The 21,032-nt window shown below is 35.1% G+C and overlaps 1 protein-coding gene across 3 annotated transcripts in view; it reads right to left on the bottom strand.

Moving 5' to 3' along the window:
• LOC150092574 (terminal uridylyltransferase 4-like) overlaps positions 1-21,032 on the bottom strand; it is a 583,753-nt gene that overhangs the window by 242,380 nt on the left and 320,341 nt on the right. For all 3 annotated transcript variants that reach the window (XM_090414413.1, XM_090414412.1, XM_090414414.1), the window contains exon 13: positions 5,830-5,880. In XM_090414413.1, coding sequence (XP_090270539.1) covers positions 5,830-5,880 — 51 coding nt within the window. The remainder of the gene's footprint in view (positions 1-5,829; positions 5,881-21,032) is intronic.

The raw sequence follows: 21,032 nt of genomic DNA, 5'->3' as shown, positions 1-21,032 counted from the left end.
ATTTAAAAGTAATTTTATATTTGTCAACATGTCACACCGTATACATAAGTGTATTAATACTCTTTATGATCATCATCATCAATCAAATTCCTGCCATGTACCCTCAAGGTGTGTACAGGATATGATAGTACTACATGAAAAATTTACATCGTTACTAACTTCCTATCTACAAATTTCCTCCAAATCAGTCTGTTACTTGTCAAGACTCCAACATTATCAGATCTTATATTCCTATCATCTAAGGCACGTTGTACAGTATCAATCCACCTATATCTTGGTCTTCCTCTGGGTCATTTTCCTGCCAACCTGGTAGAGAACACTTGTTTTGCTAATCTTTCCTCGTTCATTCTGTTTTAAGTGACCATACCACCTGAGATTAGCTCTGCTAATGCATTCCTGGATGCTGACAACATCAAGTTCTTTCCTAATATCCTCGTTTTCAATATGATATTGCCATTGATGCCATCTGTTCACGCCTCTAATCTTTTTCAGGCCTCTCATATCTGCAGTCTCTAGTCTTTGGTCAAGTGTTTTACTTCTGACTCAGCTCTCAGATCCATAAGTTAAAACTGGTTTGAACACTGTCTTGTATACAGCTAATTTAGTGTTCCGACTAATTTCTCTCTTATTCCATATGAATTTATTCAATTGACTTCCTACCATACCAGCTTTGCTAATTCTGTTGTCTATTACTATATTTAATTTACCATCTTTACGATTATGCCATAATTAATTATTAATACATTACAAAATAACCAAGGTGTTCCATCGAAAGAACAATCTGGGAAATGCTGATCTAGAGAAATTAATATCCTGTAATTTGGATGTCACTCTTGTGGATAACTTAGATACTTTATGGTACAAGAGTCTGCAATATCAACACTTCTCAATGTACTGTTTTGTATGTTATATGATATGTTCATTTGTTGAATATTCCAAAATTATGCACAATTTTTAATACAATGTGTCAACTGTAAACATTTCAGTATTGACAGTAACATGTAAAGACTTATGTAACAGAATGATTACATTCTCTATAAACTTCTTTTTATGAAACTATCCATGATAATTAAATCCTATTCTCTATCCTGTTGGCATAAAATTCTACTTACTTATAGGAAAATATCACAATATATTGAAGGGAGGTAGTAGCATTGAAGGTAAGAATCTGCCTTCACAATTCCTGAAATATGTGTATAATGATGATTTAATCCTACAGTCATGTCCGATTCTTTGTGACTTTGTTAGCAAGTGTTCTTGCCACAAAGTGTTTCTGGCGAGAGTTTTATAGGGTAGTTCATCAATGCTTTCACCAACTCCCTATTTTATCTGGGCTTGGGACCGGCATATAGCTGATGAATGAGGCCTATGGCTGGATCATAAGTATTCATGATTGTAAATCCATGTGTTCACGGGACTTTCTTCACAAGTTCGTATTGTAGGGTGAAAGTGCTTGTTTCGAAACGGTAATGCCGTGATTTTGCCTGTTCTGAGGGATGAAAAACCGAAGTTTCCAGGTTATCCCTCTACCTCTGTATGAGACCAGCTAATTCAAGCTTTAGTCAAAAGAGACCAGATAAAGGTTCTTCATATCATGGAAGAATCGAACCCAGATCTTTCCAACCAAAGGGCTTCGCACATACTGACCCAGCTATAGAGGCTCATACAACATACCAGCATCTTTATTAAATAGTTATGTGTCAGAGACACTGATATGGTACATTTCTTCTTCTTCTTTTCAGCCATTTTCTGTCCACTGCTGGATGAAAGCTTCCTCCAGTTCCTTCCACCTTTCTCTGTTCTTGGCAAGGGTTGACCAATTTTTACCAACAAAATTTGACAATTCATTACTCCACTTTATTTTAGGAATATCCTCGACCTTGTTTCCCTTCTTTTGGAATCCAGTTCGTTAGTACGGTGGTCCATCACTCATCTCCTCTTCTGGATAGATGTCTGGCCCATTTCCATTGAAGTCACTTGTGGTGAATAATGTCAGTGATATGAGTCTAGTTCTTATCCAGGTGTTTCACTTCTTATCTTTTAATGTGATGCTTAGCATCAACCTTCCATTTTTCTTTCAGTTGTTGGTAGTTTATTTGCCAGTGCTTTTGTTAGAGACCAAGTTTTACAACCATACGTGATGATTAGAAGAATACGCTAGTTAAATGTTTTCCTTTTTAAAAAGCATAGGACATCATTGTTTTGAAAATGCTTTTCAATTTTCTGAATGCATTTCAAACAAGTTCTATTTATTTCCTTTTGGAGTCCACAGTTTAGATCAATAAGATGACCTATGTATGTATACGAAGAGACTGTTCCTGAGAAATTGTTTACTATTATTATGTTTTTTGGTATGAAATGCTCAAGTATTGAGGTATAAAAGTCTTACAGTGGCCGCACTGTAGTTCAGAAGACCTGGAGAGAAGGATGAATTCCAGATGATTGGAGTAGAGCTCTCATAAAAAGAACATGAGAGCCCATATATAAAAAGTTGAAATAAAACTGAATGTGAGAATTACAGAAATATTTCTTTACTGAGTGTTCCTGGTAAGATTTATGTAAGTATACTTGAGAAACAGTTGACAAGGATTGTGGAAGAAAAACTTGAAGAACAAGTTGGATTCTGGGAAATAATGGCTGTCATGATCAAATTTTCACTTTACGACAAACAGTTGAGAAATCATGGGAATATAACAAAGATCTGTATTTAAGTTTTGTCGATCTGGAAAAGGTATATGACAAGGTGCTAAGAGAGAAGCTATTCAATAGGCTACAGTTATATGGTGACAATGGAGCATTATATCAAGCAATACTCAGTCTTTATTTGAGTTGTAAGTCAGCAGTTAGAATTGAAGGAAGTGCAAGAAGATGATTTAATGTTAAATCTGGTTGAGACAAGGACGTACATCATCCCCTCTGTTATTCATTATCTATATGGATCCCATTATGAAGGAAAGTGGTATTAAAACTGATATCAAAATTGGAGATGTTAATCTGAGCTCTTTGCTTTATGTAGATGACGTTATACTTCTAAATGAATCTGCTACAAGTCTGCAAGATTCCCTGACTAAATTGAATAACTGGTGTAATAGATATGGTATGAAGGCCAGCAATAACAAGACTAAGACAATGAAAATAGGCAGAAGCATTGAAAATATCCACTGCATTGTGAATGGAGAACTTATAGAACAAGTAAAACATTTCAGCTACTTAGGCATGATTTTTAGTGGAGATGGTAAATAAAATATGGAAACAGACAATAGAATGAATCAACAAAGCTGGTATAGTAGGAAGTCAACTTAATAAATTTATATGGAATAAGAGAGAAATTAGTCAAAACACTAAATGCATTCAAACAAATTTTAACTTATGGATCTTAGAGCTGGGTTAGAAGTAAAACACTTGACCAATGACTAGAGACTGCAGATATGAGCACCATGAGAAAGTTTAGGGGTATGAACAGATTGCATCAATGGCAATATATTTAATAAAAATGAGGATATTGGGAAAGAACTTAACATTGTTAGCATCCAGGAATGTGTTAGCAGGGCTAATCTCAGGTGGTATGGTCACTTAAATAGAATGGGAGAGGAAAGATTAGCAAAACAAGTGTTCTCTGCCATGTTATCAGGAAAAAGACCCAGAGGAAGACCAAGATATTAGTGGATTGAAAAGGTAAAAAGTGTCTTAGAAGATAGAAATATAAGATCTGATAATGTTGGAGTCTTGACAGGTAACAGACTAATTTGGAGGAAAATTTTAGATAGGAGGTTAGTAATGATGTAAATTTTTCATCTACTACTACTACTACTATCATATCCTGTACACACCTTGAGGGTACATGGCAGGAATTTCATGCTGTTTTTTGGTGTTACAAAATAAGTAAACAAGATTTTAGTTTTTTCCTCTGTTTATTTTTAGACCAACTTTTCTGCTTTCATGATATAGGTCTTCTATCATTATATTAAGGTCTTTCGGAGTGTTTGCAAAAATTATATCATCTGCATATCTTAGGTGTGTTGAGTTTCTGTTATTAATTTTTATACCAAGATTTTTCCAGTTTATATTATGAAATATTTGTTGAAGGACTGCTGTAAAGATTTTGGGTGATAGAGAGTCTCCTTGTCAGACAAGGAGACTCTCTATCACTTTTTCAATTGAAATTTTATTGCTACTCCTGTGAAGTTGTATTGTTGCTGTTGCAGTTGTATATTTCCTGGAGGAGGTCGATGAAATATACTGTGCATACTGCTCTTATTATTAAAAAAATAAATAAAAAAAAAAAAAAAAAAAAAAAAAAAAAACTTCATCACATGAAGTGACAATATCAACTATTTATTTTTCTTTTCATATCCTTTTAATTTTCAATTTTTCTTGCTGGTAAGGAATGGTATTGGCATCTATATTTAAAAAAAATAAAAGATACTGTATATCTATCTAAATATCTGTCCAAAAAGAAACCAAACTTTTTGAAAATAGAAGAAACTCGTGGCACCACCTGTTATATCTTTTTGTTGTCGAAATCAGCAACCTTCATTAGTGTTGTGTGAGCTGTTTATGACATTTGTTTCATTAGGTGCCAAGTTATAGTGCCAAGAGTAACAGTGTGTTTTGACGAACGTTCAGAAAATGAGTTTCAAACAGAGAGCTGCAATTGACTTTTGTGTTAAACTTGGTAAAAGTTTTACCGAAACGCATCAAATGCTTCAAAAAGCATATGGTGATGAATGCTTATCCTGTACTCAAGTTTCCGAGTGGTTTAAGCGATTTCAAAGTGGTCGTGAGATGCTTGAGGACAACGAAAATCCGGGCCGTCCAAAAAATGGACACTGAACAAAGTTAACATCCAAAAAGTGCATGATTTCATCAAAGATAACCCAAAATCATCCATGCGATTGATTGAAGATGAATTAGGAATTTCAAAATCAACTGTGCACAACATTTTGACCAAGAGGTTGGGCCTTCGTAAATTGAATTCACGATTTGTTCCCCACAAGTTGACTGATGACCAAAAAATTTACTGAATTAAACACTGCAAGGACCTCATTAAAATCGCTTGTAAGGACTCCAACTACTTTGAAACGATTGTTACTGGGGATGAAACACAGTGTTTTGAGTGTGAGCCTGAAACAAAGTGCCAGTGCTGAGTGGAGACCACCAGAAGAGAAGCATCCAAAACAAAGTCACTTGGAGAAGTCAAAAGTAAAGACAATGCTGATTTGCTTCTACAATTCCAAGGGCATCATCCACAAAGAATTCATTCTGCCTGTCCAAACAGTCAACGGTGAGGTTTATCTTAAAGTTTTGAAGCAATTGATAACAAGAATTCATCGCATATGGCATGAATATCGTGATGCAGGCAGCTGGGCACTTTTGTACGATAATGCACCATCTCATCGTTCGAACATTGTGATACAGTTTTTGAGCAAAGTCCACGTTTGTGTGTTGAATCACTCGCCGTATTTACCTGATTTAGCACCCTGTGACTTCTTTCTATTTCCCCGACTTCATTTGCTGATGAAAGGAAAGCAATACGACACCATTGAAAACGTTCAAGCAGCAGTAACCACAACCCTCAACAGTATCCCAAAAACCGATATAAAAAACTCATTTAACGAATTAATTGACTCTGCCAAACACTGTTTCGAAGCTGAGGGAGAGTATATTGATTGAAATAAATTATTTGAATAATTATAATTGGTCTGTGTTTTATTTTCTTCAAAAGTTCGGTTTCTTTTTGGACAGAGGGTGTAAATATAAAACTTCACAAAATCATAACCTCATTTACATGTTTGCTATGTAATTTAAACATTATATGTTATATCTTACCTGTTTCAGATGACCCTGCCTCTGACAATGACGGCACACAATAGGTGGTGTCTGGAACAATTACAAAGATTAAAATGCAAATAATAAATATTAAATAAACCACAAGTGTTAAAATATATGAGGGGTGTGTGTGTGGGGGGGGTGATGACTTTAAGGTACATATGGATATTTCAAGTAAATGTAGAAATGGTCCATGGTCACATCTATTAACCATTTCCCTTGCACTTCTAATACTAGTCTTTTTGCAGAACAGGAAATTATAAGAAACTTAGAAAAATGGCTTGGAGTAGTAAAATAGCATGGTATTGCTGCAAGTCATTTTTCTAAGTTTCTTACATATGCCTGCTATGCTGTTCCACATACACTCTTTCTTAACTGAAAAGTTCATAATGCTGGGGATAAAAGAAATGAATAACGTATATTAATTAAAATAATTTTAATCATAGAATTTTCACCTACGTATCTAACACATCTTCATTATAACTTGAAAAATGGAACAGCAAAATATACACTTAACAGTAACGTTCTAAAGAGATTTAGTAAGATAACAAACAGTCAACCAATTTCTAATTAAATAAATTAATAAGGAAAGGTTAGCAGGCTGAAACAGTACAATCTTCCATAAGGGAGCTAAACATGACCCATCATATCTATTTAAGTTTGAGTAAAGTAGTAATGCTTCAAACGTTTCCTTATAAAGACATTCCGTAAGGAATCTGCTCTTATGCAGGATTTTTGTTATTATTCCACAGGACTCCCTCCTTAGCTAGATTGGATTTGGATACTTGATATAAGATTTATGCTCCTAATGATGGATAAAAGCAGGTTTACCAGATAATCTAAAATCAGATATGTTACAAGAGCAAGGGATCTAGCAGAGACCTGGACAATTAAGCGAAGAAAGCTGAACTTTTGGTCAAAGAGAAGGTGAATATTTTTGCAACAGAATGAAATACCATACAGATGATGGGCGACTTAATAAAATTTCTGCAATATGTTTGGATAGCCTTTAAACATAGGGTAGTAAATAGTAGTAATTTCTTGAGCAGGAATCTTAGAGCTGTTGAAAGCTTTTTATATACAGACTTCACTGAAATAATTTGTCAAGAAGTTTGATTTGATGTACTGCAACTGTTTATATATGAGCATGTCGTATGTATAACGTAAAATAGGCATATGTATTAAGGTCTTAATATCAACAGTTTTTTGAAAAGAATGATAGGAAACTTTGCATGAATATAGCACACTTTTTTGAATTTTCTTCTGCAACACTGGAAAGTGAAGACTGACATCTGAGTGATAAAGAATTAGTAGATCCAAAAGAGCAAATCAGTTAGCAAGTGTGAGTGAAAAATTACTTCTGACAGTTGTCTTTTCAGTTTGTGGGTACAGTTCTATTTTGAATGATAAAACATCTGGAGTGAATAACAATATCACAAAGATAATCTGGATTGTAGAGTAGTCGCAATTTTTTTCATTTGTTACTTGAACGTTTTGAGAATATTCACTTTGTTGGCAAAAGGGAAAAGCAATATCTAAGCTAATGATAACATGAGAAGGGTTCAAACAAAGATTATAAATTTTGTTTCTAAAGTCCAGTTCTTAATATGAGAAGATTTCACTGTGGAAGTAAAAGTAAATCTGACTAATATTTAGAGAGCTTAGTATCTTACTTATGATTACTCACTGTTCTCATTGACTGAGATTATCTGCCAATGTGTTCTTTCTAATCTGCATCTGCAATCCCATTAGCCTGCAGCAACCAATTATATATTTTGTTCTGTGCCTTCTGTATCACATATTAGAGCCTGAAATATACAGCCTCTCATGATTGCAATGATTTTCTATAAAACTTCCAGCTCTCTTAGGTGGCAAATATTCTGCTGAGTAACCTGTGTCGTGCATTCCTTTTCTCTCCATCTTCTTTGAAAACAATATCCATATTCTATTTCCATCTACAAATTTTATTATTAAGTCTCATCAATGTTAAGTTTTGGATATATCCAACTCATTGATGCCAAAAATTCTTCCTCCTTATCCTCATGCGTCTTGTATTAGCATACATAAATTACAATATCTTTAGGCCCAGAAATAATCTCGTATTCTGTAATAATCATACATATTCTGATTATGTATCAGAATTTAGTAATCTGAGAAACTAAATTCAGTATTCATTGATCTTTCCCATTCTCACATTCACCTACCCCAAGGTTGTCTACACACAGGTTCACATGCTTCCACCATAGGCAACAGTTTCCTATGATTTTGCATATCTCTTCTTTTAGTGACCAACACTCACACTTACAGATACACACATCTGGATGTGTCTTTTATCCATCAAAATACAAATATGTATAAATTACATATTGCACACACAAATTAGCAGTTGAAACAAAAAACATCTTTTAATAGTCCAGATCATACACTCATACATCAACTCATTAACATAAGCAGCATTGCACTATTTGCTAACAAGAGAGTAGAGATATCAAAAACACAAAGGAGGCCAGATGTAGGCAGAAAAGTTCCACATTTGCTCTAGCAGATTTTCTAAACTATGTAAAAAATAATAAAAATACAAATTTTTTTTTAGAAAAAAAAAGGAAGGTTGCAAAATTAGTGCAATTAGGTTTTACACCTAAACTGATCAACAATATCAAAAATTGTCATCAATACTCATCTAGTACATTTTGATCAGTAGGCTCAACTAGTGCTATTAAAGGCTTTTCTGATATGTACATAATTTACTTCATAACTATTCTATCCTTTTTAATAGCATTAGCTTGTAAACATAAAGAGAAAATACAAAATAAACTAATTTGTTTGTTAAGCTGCCAGTATTTTAGTGAATTGAAACAAGCAACTATGGCTGGTACACACACACAAAAAAAACCTATATATTTAATGAACTGTTGGAAACAATTTAAACTTTAAATGGGGAAAAAAATGAAAAAAAAGAACTAGAGTTTTGGTGAATGCCTCTAAGGACTGATGTAGAAGCAACCTATGCCAACTAAGCTGAAAATGATCACCAGCTAAGGCTTAGAATTAAAGCAAATAAGGTCTGCTTACATCACTATCATCACACCCAGAGAGATATGATGATAGTGGTGTTTTTGTATGTTTTTCTATGTCTGACAATCATTTCCTACTCTGCTATTTAGATTCCCAACAAGGACCAACTTTTCCTTTTTCATTGTGTCAGTTGCTTTCTCTAAAGCCTCAAAAAATTCCTCCACTTCTACCTTATTAGAACATTCTGTGGGACGATAGGCACAAATAAGTCTCATTGTCCAGTTCCCCATTTTAATATTTGCCCACATCACTCTACTTGAGATTACCTGCCATTCAAGAAGATTAGCCTCGTATTTAGTGTTGAATACTATGGCCACTCCTTCTTTTCCTTGATTGTCATTGCCTGAATATAACATTTTGTATTTATTGCTCAGAAAGATTTCACCAGTTTTTGTCTTTTTTGTTTCAGTCACCCTTATTATGTCGATCTGGAACTTATCTAATTCCTCAACCAGCTCCATTTCTTTGTCATTATGTTGATAGTACCGATCTTTAACTCTGGTGATTTTAAGATGGGGTGTGTTTTCAGATGTGTTCCAGTAGCTGACTTTTCGCTGTTTTCCCTGGCAAAAAGAACAGGGGCCTTGTTTAACCAGGCGACACCCCAGCCAGCATGAAATTCTGCCATGTTGTACCATCATTTTGTATTTTGGTTTAAGCCAATGAGAATACAATTTGGTTGGCTAAATCCCAAATTGCTAGCCCATCCTCGTTTGTTCAGTATACAGGTAGATACCCAACAGGGTGTACCATGAAAAGGTGAGGATTGGACATTAGGTCAGAAATGTTGGTCGGTTCTCAGCATTCCTTTAAAGGCTATGTGGAGGTCTCCTCTCAGTTATACAGCATTGACCCTTAAGCACCCCTTAAGTTCCTTTGAACAATGTTTACTAATGTTTAACCAGCTGCAATTGAGGCACATGGAAGTATACTCATGTCTGACTCATTCTTCTGTTTATATTATTATTATTATTATTATTATTATGTGACACCTCCAGGGAGTCCAAAGACTCATCAAGGGAAAGTGTGCCAACAGCAGCAAACGAAAGAACCCCTTCTACCTACTAACCACGCTCAAACTTGCTTAACTTTTTGCGCGAGCCATCAGTAGCAGAGGCTATACCAATCGACCAACCTTTGCTGGCTTTTTGAATGTTATAAAATTCTTTTGCTCTCATTCTGAATGATGCTTGGGTTACAGTGAGCAAATTATAATTTTATAAATTTTAATAAATTCTAATCATACTTCTAATGGTATAAGTATTATTACACAATTATAATCATTGTTGCAATCTATTTCCCTTTGGGCTCTTCATAAAATATTAGCCAATGTGTGAAAATCATTCACCTCCTAATGAAAGCATGCACTGATCCCTCTCAGGGATACCAGGTAGAGGAATCCAAAATATTTTTTCAGTTACTCTGTCAACAACGCCTACAAGTTTTCTCAATTTTACATGATTAATCTCACATTACTTAATAGGGTAGCTAGAAATGTTTAATCAGAAGGGACATTTATTAATCTTAACTTCATAAAATTATGGCAAATATAAGGAGTCCATCAATTTTCCAACCACAATGGGTGAACAATTTGTTGGTAAAATAATTGGAGGCACAATTGCACAGTGCTGTACCAGAAGTCTGTAATATAAGGCCTTCAAAGTTTCAGCCTTTTGACTAGCATGGTGGTGAGATTCAACATTAATATAATGGCATGCATGAATCTTCCTCCTAAAAACTGAAAATTTTAAACTTCCATTTGGATGATGAAGAACTAGACGATCTAAAAAGGCTATTTGGTTATTTATTATTATTTTTTTAAAAAATCAATTGGATCCAGGGATGAAGTGCATTTACTTTGGAAAGAAACGGCTGTAACTTAGAGGAAGAGCTATTCCAAATTGAAACAATATCATCCACATATATACACCAATGTAGGTCTAGGTGAAAGGTTTTCAAAGATACGTTGTTCAAAGTGTTCCATGAAAAAGTTGGCAATGGTAAGAGAAACAGGACTTCCGACAGCAGTTCCTTCAGCTTGTTGATAAAATTTGTTTTTAAAGGTGAAATAACCAGAAATCAAACAATTCAACAATTTCTGAAAGAATTACTTCTTGAAGTAGAAAGTTTATTTATTTATTTTTTTTTTCACTTGGTTAGAATATAATAAATTTAGTTTAATCCTTTATCCAAGTGTGAGCAAACAAAGTTTGCGCCTGAAAGTATCTTCAGGACAGGGGTAAGGTGGTGCAACACCAGAGCGACTCCTTGCAAAGGTGGAGCAAGCTACCATCACTCCTATCTCAGTATCTCCCATAATGCAAAACACATCTCCCTGCAGATATGTCTAATGTTATACATATTAGACATATCTGCAAGGAGATGTGTTTTGCATTATGGGAGATACTGAGATAGGAGTGATAGTATCTTGCTCCACCTTTGCAAGGAGTCGCCCTGGTGTTGCACCACCTTACCCCTGTCCTGAAAATACTTTCAGGCGCAAACTTTGTTTGCTCACACTTGGATAAAGGATTAAACTAAATTTATTATATTCTAACCAAGTGAAAAAAAAAAAATAAACTTTCAACATCTTTCTCTAAATCCAGAGTAATTTATTAAAAAGGTGGCACACCATTTGGCAACTCCTATAGGTAAAGATGACCTTGCTGACACTTCTGGCTGGTATCTCCACTTGGGCCTGGCTCCCACTGAAGAGACCTCAATAAAGGTCGAAACTAGTCTGGGTAGTGGCCCTTCCCTTAATTCATAACATTAGACATATCCGCAAGGAGATGTGTTTTGCATTATGGGAGATACTGAGATAGGAGTGATAGCAGCTTGCTCTACCTTTGCAAGGAGTCACCCTGGTGTTGCACCACCTTACCCTTACCCCTGTCCTGAAGATACTTTCAGGCACAAACTTTGTTTGCTCACACTTGGATAAAGGATTAAACTAATCTGTTGGTGTCTGATAAAGGAATATTAATAAACAAGGATATAATATTTAAGCTTATGATAACATCAGAAGGGACTAGATGAAGATCACAAATTTTATTTTTAAAATCAAAAGTGTTTTTTTTTTTATATTTATGGTATATTTAATATATATCATGAGTGGAACATTTGACACAGTCAACCGAGGACTTCAGCGCTTTGAATTTAGAAAAGAAAGATTAGGAGAAGTAAGCTTATTAGGAAGAAGAAGAATTTTTGCATATTCATGCTGAATAATGTTGATATATAATCTGCTGTGGGAAGTCCTGTTAGATGTTTTAAGATATAAGGATCGAAGGCCTCTATCTATGCTGCAGAAAAAAAAATCCATAAGAGGTACCTTTCTTTTTTAATTTCTTTTTTTTTTTGAGAATCTGAGATGTCATATCCTTTAGATTAAAGAAAAAATTCAACCTTTGTTAGTGGCCAGTCAGATATATTTAAGTCTATCTGAATTATTATGAGTGCTTTTTCTAACGTGGTTAATAAGTGAATCAAACTCGTGCTTTAATTATCATGAGTAGAATTAAAAACACATTGGTAAGATGATGGCAAAGAATAACATTAAAAAATTCAGCCACAAATACAGAACTATAGCAAACTTGATAGAATCAATTTCCCTATTTAATAGGGCTAAGGATTTTTTTTTTTTTAGCTTCGTAAAGTTGATAATTTAACGGTGACCTTTAGTTTTCTTTTATTTTACAAAAGGTAGGAATAACCTGAGCCATAACTGGTAATTAGTTTACGGAATTTGCAAATTGTCCTACTTTGGCCAAACAGGCAGAACAACAAATATCAGGATTTCAGAACACAAAGACTACAATCGGTTTCACCAGTACAGCCGCTCTGGGCTGGCTGACCATGCCTTAGATACCCACCATAGAATTCGTTGGAAGAAAACAAAAATAATACACATCACCAAGTTTAAATACGAAAGATTATTCAAGGAATCTTCAGCAGCTCTAAAAAACGTTCCTAACCTCAACAAATTTAGGTACATGAAACTACCCCAATTTTGGGAGACCGACATTTTGAGAACTTCAGCCCAACTGCCACGACAACCAAATTAGCTCACCAGAGGGCACCATTAGGACTTTAGAAACAATATTAGTTTCTTGCTTTCTTCCTCATTTGCTTTTGTTAGTGCCTGCGTGCACATACCATATCTTTATGTTCCTGAAGATGGCAGCGTGATGTTGCTGAAATATAGAAGTTATTTATTAAAGTTATCTTTAATTAATATACTTTATATGCATTGTTAATTCCGTAAACTAATTACCAGTTATGTTTGACCAACGTATAAGCCTTGCTACTAGAACCTGAGCCATATTACAATGTTTTAAAAATATGATTGTTATTGTATTTAGTCTTAGCTGGCCATATCTACTGTTCAGAAGGAGACTCTCTGTAAAGTCTAGTGATTTGTTTCAATATTGTAACACCATGAGTTGGTAATAATATAACTATAAAAAAAGAGGAAAACTCACATTAAAACTTATTTATTGTAAAAGTTTCACCTAAGTGTCATAGACATCCTCAGCACAGAGTTACAGAACAACAATTAAACAATTCTAAAAAAAAGCTCCATCTTAAAAGGTAACATAAGCTAGCTAAAATAATCAACAATTTCCTAACTTAAAAAAAGTAAAATAAAATAATAAATAAAGTTAGATAAAGATTAATAGATTAAAAAGTACTATCTCCCATGATAGACAATTGGATCTGATTAAGTTAGAACAGTGCAGTAAAGTTTCGCACATTTCTTTACAAAAATATTCCACGAGAAAACGACTTCCATAAAGGAGTCTTGTTCCAATGACTACGTTTGGTGCTGATAGCATGCTCAGCAAGTCAGGCATCTACCAAAATCCTTGATCTTGCAGTTATCTTATTTTGGGCAAAGTGGAAGATCTTCCTCTATTTATCTAGAAGAACAAGTCTTATATTAAATATCATAAATCTGAACAGTCTGAATTTGATGAGCATGCCATCTGGACTAAGCACAGAGTTCACTGGAACAAGACAAAGCCCTTCATAAAAGTCATTTCCTCACAGAACATCCTTATAAAGAAACGTGTGAAACTTTACTCCACTGTCCTAACTTAAGCAGATCCAATGTTTTCTTTCCTAACTTTATTTATATTTATTTATTTATTTTAGTTTATTGTTTTTAAGTCAGAAAATTTCTGCCCATTTTAGTTATCATACATTAACTACTAAGGTGGTGCTTTTTAGAGTTGTCTGTTATTGTTTGATTGCTGTTCTATAATCCAGTACTGAAGGTGCCTATGACACTTACAAACAAATTTTACAATAAATATGTTTTAATGTGAGTTTTCCCTTTATTTTTATAGTGACATTTGACACATAACTTACTAAGAGGTCGTTACAAGGTTAATGTTGAAGAAATTTTCTCGGAGAATGGGAAATGGGGGAAGAGGAAACTGTATAAGAAGAATGTGAGTAAGGAAGTAAAGAGCAGGCTTTACATGCGGATAGTGGTGATAAGTAGAATGCATTGCCTAAGAATGTGGTCAATGCATGTGCGTGCGCGTGCACGCACGCGCGCGCACACACACACACACATATTTTCTGAATGCATTTAAATGATGTGTATGTGAGGAGGGGGTGGTGGGCCTGTATATTTATTTTCTTTCTTTTGTGCATATTATAATATTAATACACTTAAAAAATCCCTCCCTCCACTATGAGTGGTTTAACTCTTTAATTTAAAAATTAAAGGAAAACAAATCCCTATAACTTAAACTTGCACATAGATTCACATTTCTGAATCTCACATAAATATCATCAAAATTAACCCATTAAAAAATTGAGTCTTCAGACACATTATAACCAAAATAAAAATCTTTAATTTACAAAAAAAAAAAACATAAATGTATACTACATCAAATCTCCTATTCAAGGAGGGAGGGGAGGCTGAAAAGTTCTGATAAACACCTAAAACAAAATGATATTAAAGCAACTGATATAACCACAAGATAGCACATATCTATCCTAAAATCCTTATGGGGTTTACCCCATGTTTCATCACATTGTAATAATCGCTCTTTTTTCTTTTAGGATATATAAGAGAGGATTTGAAGAAATTCAAGGACACAGAGGTGCAGGCCGTCGTCAAGTTTTTCATGCCACAAGAAAAGTCTGCAACTGAGATTCACTAAACTTTATGTGCAACTGTAGAGGACTGTGCCCCAGCATATCCAACAGTTGCCAGATGGGTGACCAAGTTTTAAACTGGGCATCCTAAGACAGCATATGCCCTCAGGTCAGGAAGACCATCCACAGCGATCCCACCTGAAAATAGGTGTTGGATATTGATGATAGATAAATACTAGCCAAAAACATTGCAAAGACTCCGAGGATATCCAGGGAACAAGTTGGGGTCTTTATCCACTAACATCTGGATATTCAGAAGCTCTCAGTGAAGTGGATCCCCAAATGTTTGAATACCGACCAAAAGATAGAATGTGCTGTCATCTCAAGGGATTTTGGATCATTTTGAGAAATCAGGTTCATATTTTCGGTTCGTATTGTGACTGTTTATAAAACATGGCTTCATCACTATGACCCAGAGACCAAAAGGTTTCCACAGCCAAAGAAGTTCTGAACCCTTGCTGTCTTTTGGGATATGGATGGCGTAATCCTTACCAAGTACCTCAAAAATGGTGAAGCTGTTACAGCAGCAGTTTATTTCAACAAGTCTGAAGGAATTGAAGGAGGTCCTGGAGGAAAAACGCTGTGGGGAAACTGAGCAAAGGTGTGTTGCTTTTGCAGGACATTGCACCTGCTCACAATGTTCATGAAACCCAACCGACAATACACAACACGGGCTTTCAGTATCTGCCTCACCCACTCTATTCGCCAGACCTGGCCCATCTGACTATTTCTAAATTTAAAGAAGCACTTAAAAAGAACAAAATTTACCACAGATGATGAAGTGATATCTGCAGCTGAGGACTAGTTTGTGTAACAAGGGAAAGACTTTTTTCTCAGAGGATTGCATATGATGCAGCAGCATTGTGACAAGTGTATAACACTTGTTACAACTCATGAGGAATATATAGAATAATGTGTAAGTTACATGGTTCTTTCTCAATTCCTTCATGGTGATTACACAACTTTTCAGCACACCCTTGTATGCAAGTGGCAATGTATTCTTCAGATTACAAAAAAGGAAAAGAAAATTACTCTAATGTGCAAAACTTCCTTTCAATCACTTAGGATGTGATTGAAAGGATGCCCAGTTTAAAACTTCCTTTCAATCAGATATTATCCTTTACGAATAAATCTTCTGGAATTGACTCCCTTACATCCTCTTATAGCTTTCATTGATTCTTCAGTTCACAGGAAAAAGGTTTGCTAACACCAAAACAGCTCTCTAGATGACAGCAATAAAAATTAAACACTTCTTGCATCTCAAATCATAGAATACTGAAGAAAACATAGAGTACATTGCCTTCATTGAAACCATTTCAGTAACTCGATTCACTTTCTGTATGAAAGTAAAAACAAACTTTACTGAATAAACTACTAAAACTATATCAACAGTTTTATCACTTCAGAACAACTATGCCATTATAAAGTTTTTGATTTCAGTTTACCATGAACAAATCCTATATAAATTAAGTGAGTACTGAAAACCTGACTATTTCTTTTTAAAAGCATGTACTCTTTCAGTCTTGCATTTCTTTTCAGTCTTCATTACACTGGAATAGGGTTTATAATTTAAGTCTCAGCTCAGGTAGAATTCCTAGTGTATGAAAGGCAGACATGATAGTTCCAATGCATAAAGGTTGGTCCAAAACAGAAGTTGAAAATTACAGACCCTTTACTATCTCGGGAGTTTTGGAAAAGTTGCTGAAAGTCAGAATTCAACACTGGGTGACTAATAATTTAATTTTTTTAGAGGTTAGTATGGCTTTGTTAAGGGGAGGTATTGCTTTAGCAATTTACTTTGTTTCTATAATAAAGAAATGCTAGAGTTGGATAAAGATAATGCCTATACTATTCTACTGTTAGACTTTACAAAAGCATTTGACAGAATGCAAAACTTAAATCTGTTTTATGTAAGCTAAAGCAAAGGGGAATGGATACTGGACTGGTGAGATCGATAGTTGGCAGTTGCCAAACAAATATCATAGAGTAGTGAATGGAGGAGCAGATTCCATGATAAGTGACCAGTGGTGTGCCACAAGGCTCTGTTCTTGGTCTACTGTTGTTTAATTTGTACATTAAGGTTAATGGAGATAATCTGAAGAGTAATATCCAGTTGTTTGCTGATGATAATGATGCTGCTATGTTGGGAAGAGCTATATAGCATATGCAGGTGATGCAGTGATCCCGCAGGATGATTTGAATAAGCTGTCACTGTGATCAAAGAATAGCAATTTTGTATTAATGTGACTACATGTACAGTTATTCACTTTGGATTGAAAAATATTCAGTCTGTGTATTCTATTGATAGGATTTCATTGCTGGAAACTGATGAGGCCAGGAATCTGCATGGTTGATAAGGAACCAAAGTTCTGAGGTCACAATGCAAAAACTGGCAAAACAGTTTAGAAGATCACATGCATGCTCAAAAATATGCTGACTATTATGGACAAAAAAAGTTATTATTTCTTTTAAATTACATGGATATTGAAATAATGCAACATTATTTCAATGCTGAATAGAGAAACTACAACAGTTTCGGCGGACCCAAGCACAGCCAAACCTTTCATGACAGGGGTAACTCCTGGTAAAGGTGGAGTAAGTTCTGATCACTTTCCTTATTATTTCCCATAATGTAAAGCATATCTCCTTGCGGATATGTATGATGCTATACATTATGGGGGGGGGGGGGAAGGTCACTACCCACACCAGTGTCGACGTTTCTTGAGGTCTCATCAGTGGATAGGTAGACCCAGATGTAAATACCCAGGTTGAAGTGATGCAGAAGTTATACTTTACCATAAGAGTTGCCAAAAAGGTGTCACATCACAAAAAGCACCAAGAATTACTGAAATAAAGAGCCAAAAGGCTTCTTCACTTCGGAAATGCAAAATTATTTAAATTAAGTGGATATTGAATCCAACATTATTTCAAAGCCAAATAGCGAAACTATAAGAGTTTCGTGCCGAATATAGAAACTATAAAAGTTAAAGGGGATCCAAGTGCATGCAAACCTTTCATGACAGTGACGACAACTCATGGTAAATGCAATAGAGCAACTTCAACTCTAACCTTTACTATGAGTTGCCCCTGTCATGAAAGGTTTGCTTGCGCTTGGATCGGCCTAAACTTTTATCATCATCATCAAATTCCTGACATGTGCCCTCAAGGGGTGTACAGGATAAGATAATACTACATGAAAAATTTACATAATTACAAACTTCCTATCTACAATTTTCCTCCAAATCAGTCTATTACTTATCAAGACTCTAATATTATCATTATCAGATCTTATATTTCTATCGTCTAAGACACATTGTACCATATCAATCCACCTATATCTTGGTCTTCTTCCTGCCAACCTGGCAGAGAACACTTGTTTTGCTAATCTTTCCTTGCCCATTCTGTTTAAGTGACCATACCACCTGAGATTAGCTCTGCTAACGCATTCTTGGATGTTGACAATGTCAAGTTCTTTCTTAATATCCTCGTTTTTTCATATGATATTGCCATTGATGCCATCTGTTCACGCCTCAAATCTTTCTCAGGACTCTCATATCTGTGGTCTCTAGTCTTTGGTCAAGTGTTTTACTTCTGACCCAGCTCTCAGATCCATAAATTAAAACTGGTTTGAACACTCTTGTATGCAGCTAATTTAGTATTCGGACTAATTTCTCTCTTATTCCATATGAATTTATCCAATTGACTTCCTACTATACCAGCTTTGTTGATTCTGTTGTCTATTTCCAGATTTAATTTACCATCTTCACTAAAAATCGTACCTAAGTAGCAAATGTTTTACTTGTTCCACAGGTTCCCAGATCACAACACAGTTGACTTTTTCAACAATTCTACCTATTTTCATTGTCTTTGTCATTTTAATGCTGACCATCATACCATATCTATTATACAACAGTTATTCAATTTAGTCAGGGAATCTAATCTTGCAAACTTGTAGCGGATTTATTCAGAAGTATAACATCGTCTGCATAAATCAAAGAGCTGACATTAACATCTCCAATTCTGATATCATGTTTAATACCACTTTCCTTCATAATGAGAGCCATACAGATCTTCTCTGTTGGCTATTGCCTTTTACAAATCGACAAAACTTAAATACAGATCTTTGTTATATTCCCATGCTTTCTCAACTATTTGTCGTAAAGTGAAGATATGATCCTGACAGCCTCTATTTGGCCTGAATCCAGCTTGTTCTTCACCAAGTTTTTCTTCCACAATTCTTCTCAACTGTTTCTCAAGTATACTTGCATAGATCTTGTCAGGAACACTCAGTAGGGAAATACCTCTGTAATTCTCACATTCAGTTTTATTTCCCTTTTTATATATATGCGCACTATTAGAGCTCTACTCCAATCATCGGGAATTTGTCCCTCTGCCCAGGCTTTCTGAACTATGCAGTACAGCCACTGTAAGACTTTTATACCACCATACTTCAGCATTTCTGATCGAATATTATCTACTCCTGCTGCCTTCCACATTTCCAGCCTTTCATGACATTTTTTACTTCAAGTATGGATATGTATTCCTGACTGCATGCCTGGTCAGTGTTTTTTTACCACTGTGCTATCATCACTGCTTGTTTCATTTAGCAATTTTTCAAAGTAATTACTCCACAGTTCAAGGATATCTTTTTCTCCCGTTTTCATGTCACCTTTATCATCTCTAACTTCTTTTACAGCACTCTTTCCTCTATTTCAAAGCTTCTTCAACAACCTCCAGAATATCTTTCTTGATATTTATTTTCTATGTTCTTGCCAAAGTCCTCCCACGACTTCTAGCTAATTTTACATAGTGTTTTGCTTTCTTACATTTGTCTCTGTATTACCTAAGAGCAAAAGCTGACTTATTTGCCAGGAACTTTTGATATGATTTCTTCTTTTCCTTCACTGCCTCTTTAACTTCCTGTGTCCACCATGGAGTCCTGATTTTTCTATCCTTGCAGATAACCTCACCACATGCCTCTCTGGCTGAATCAATCCACGTTTTCTTCAAGGCTTGCCACTGAATCTCCAAAGTTTGGTTCCTGTTCTCAAACTCTTTCATTTTTTCTTCAATAATCTTTGTATATGTTAGTCTAAAGTTCACATCGGAGAGCTGTTCAACTTTTATTTGCTTTAAAACTTTCTTACACGTTATTCTTTTCAATATGAAATTCAATTTTATCCTGCTCAAGACTAAATAGTGATCGCTTCCAATTTCAAATCCTCTGTACACTCTGATGTCCTGCACCAGGGAGAAAACATCACTATCAACAATAACATAGTCAATGAGACTTTGCTTATTCCATGCCTCTTCTCTCCATGTGAATTTGTGCACATTTTTATGATGGAACATGGTGTTAGTAATAACCAGTCCATGTCCTGAGCAGAAATCCAACAGGTATTTGCCATTATTATTAGCTCTGCTCTTTTCTCCAAATTTTCCCAAAATATTTTTGTATGTCTGACAATCATTTCCTACTGTGCTATTTAGATCCCCAACAAGGATCAACTTTTCCTTTTTCATTGTGTGAGTTGCTTTCTCTAAAGCATCAAAAAATTCCTCCACTTCTACCTTAGTAGAACCTTCTGTGGGACCATAGGCACAAATAAGTCTCATTGTCCAGTTCCCCATTCTCATATTTGCCCACATCACTCTACTTGAGACTGCCTGCCATTCAAGGAGATGTGCCTCGTATTTAGTGTTGAATACTATGGCTACTCCTTCTTTACCTTGATTGTCATTGCCTGAATATAACATTTTGTATTTATTGCTCAGAAAGATCTCACCAGTTTTTGTCTTTTTTAGTTTCAGTCACCCCTATTATATCGATCTGGTACTTATCTAATTCCTCAGCTAGCTCAATTTCTTTGCCATTCAGGCTTTTTATGTTGATAGTACCGATCTTCAACTCTGGTGATAATTTTGAATTGGGGTGTGCTTTAGGGTTTGTTCCA

This window comes from Typopeltis vanoorti, chromosome 25 (genome assembly GCF_054136105.1).
Source record: "Typopeltis vanoorti isolate ZY-2024b chromosome 25, IOZ_Tvanoo_1.0, whole genome shotgun sequence".
Lineage (NCBI taxonomy): Eukaryota > Metazoa > Arthropoda > Arachnida > Uropygi > Thelyphonidae > Typopeltis > Typopeltis vanoorti.
The sequence above is the reverse complement of the archived record's forward strand: the minus strand, read 5'-3'. Positions and strand labels throughout refer to the sequence as shown.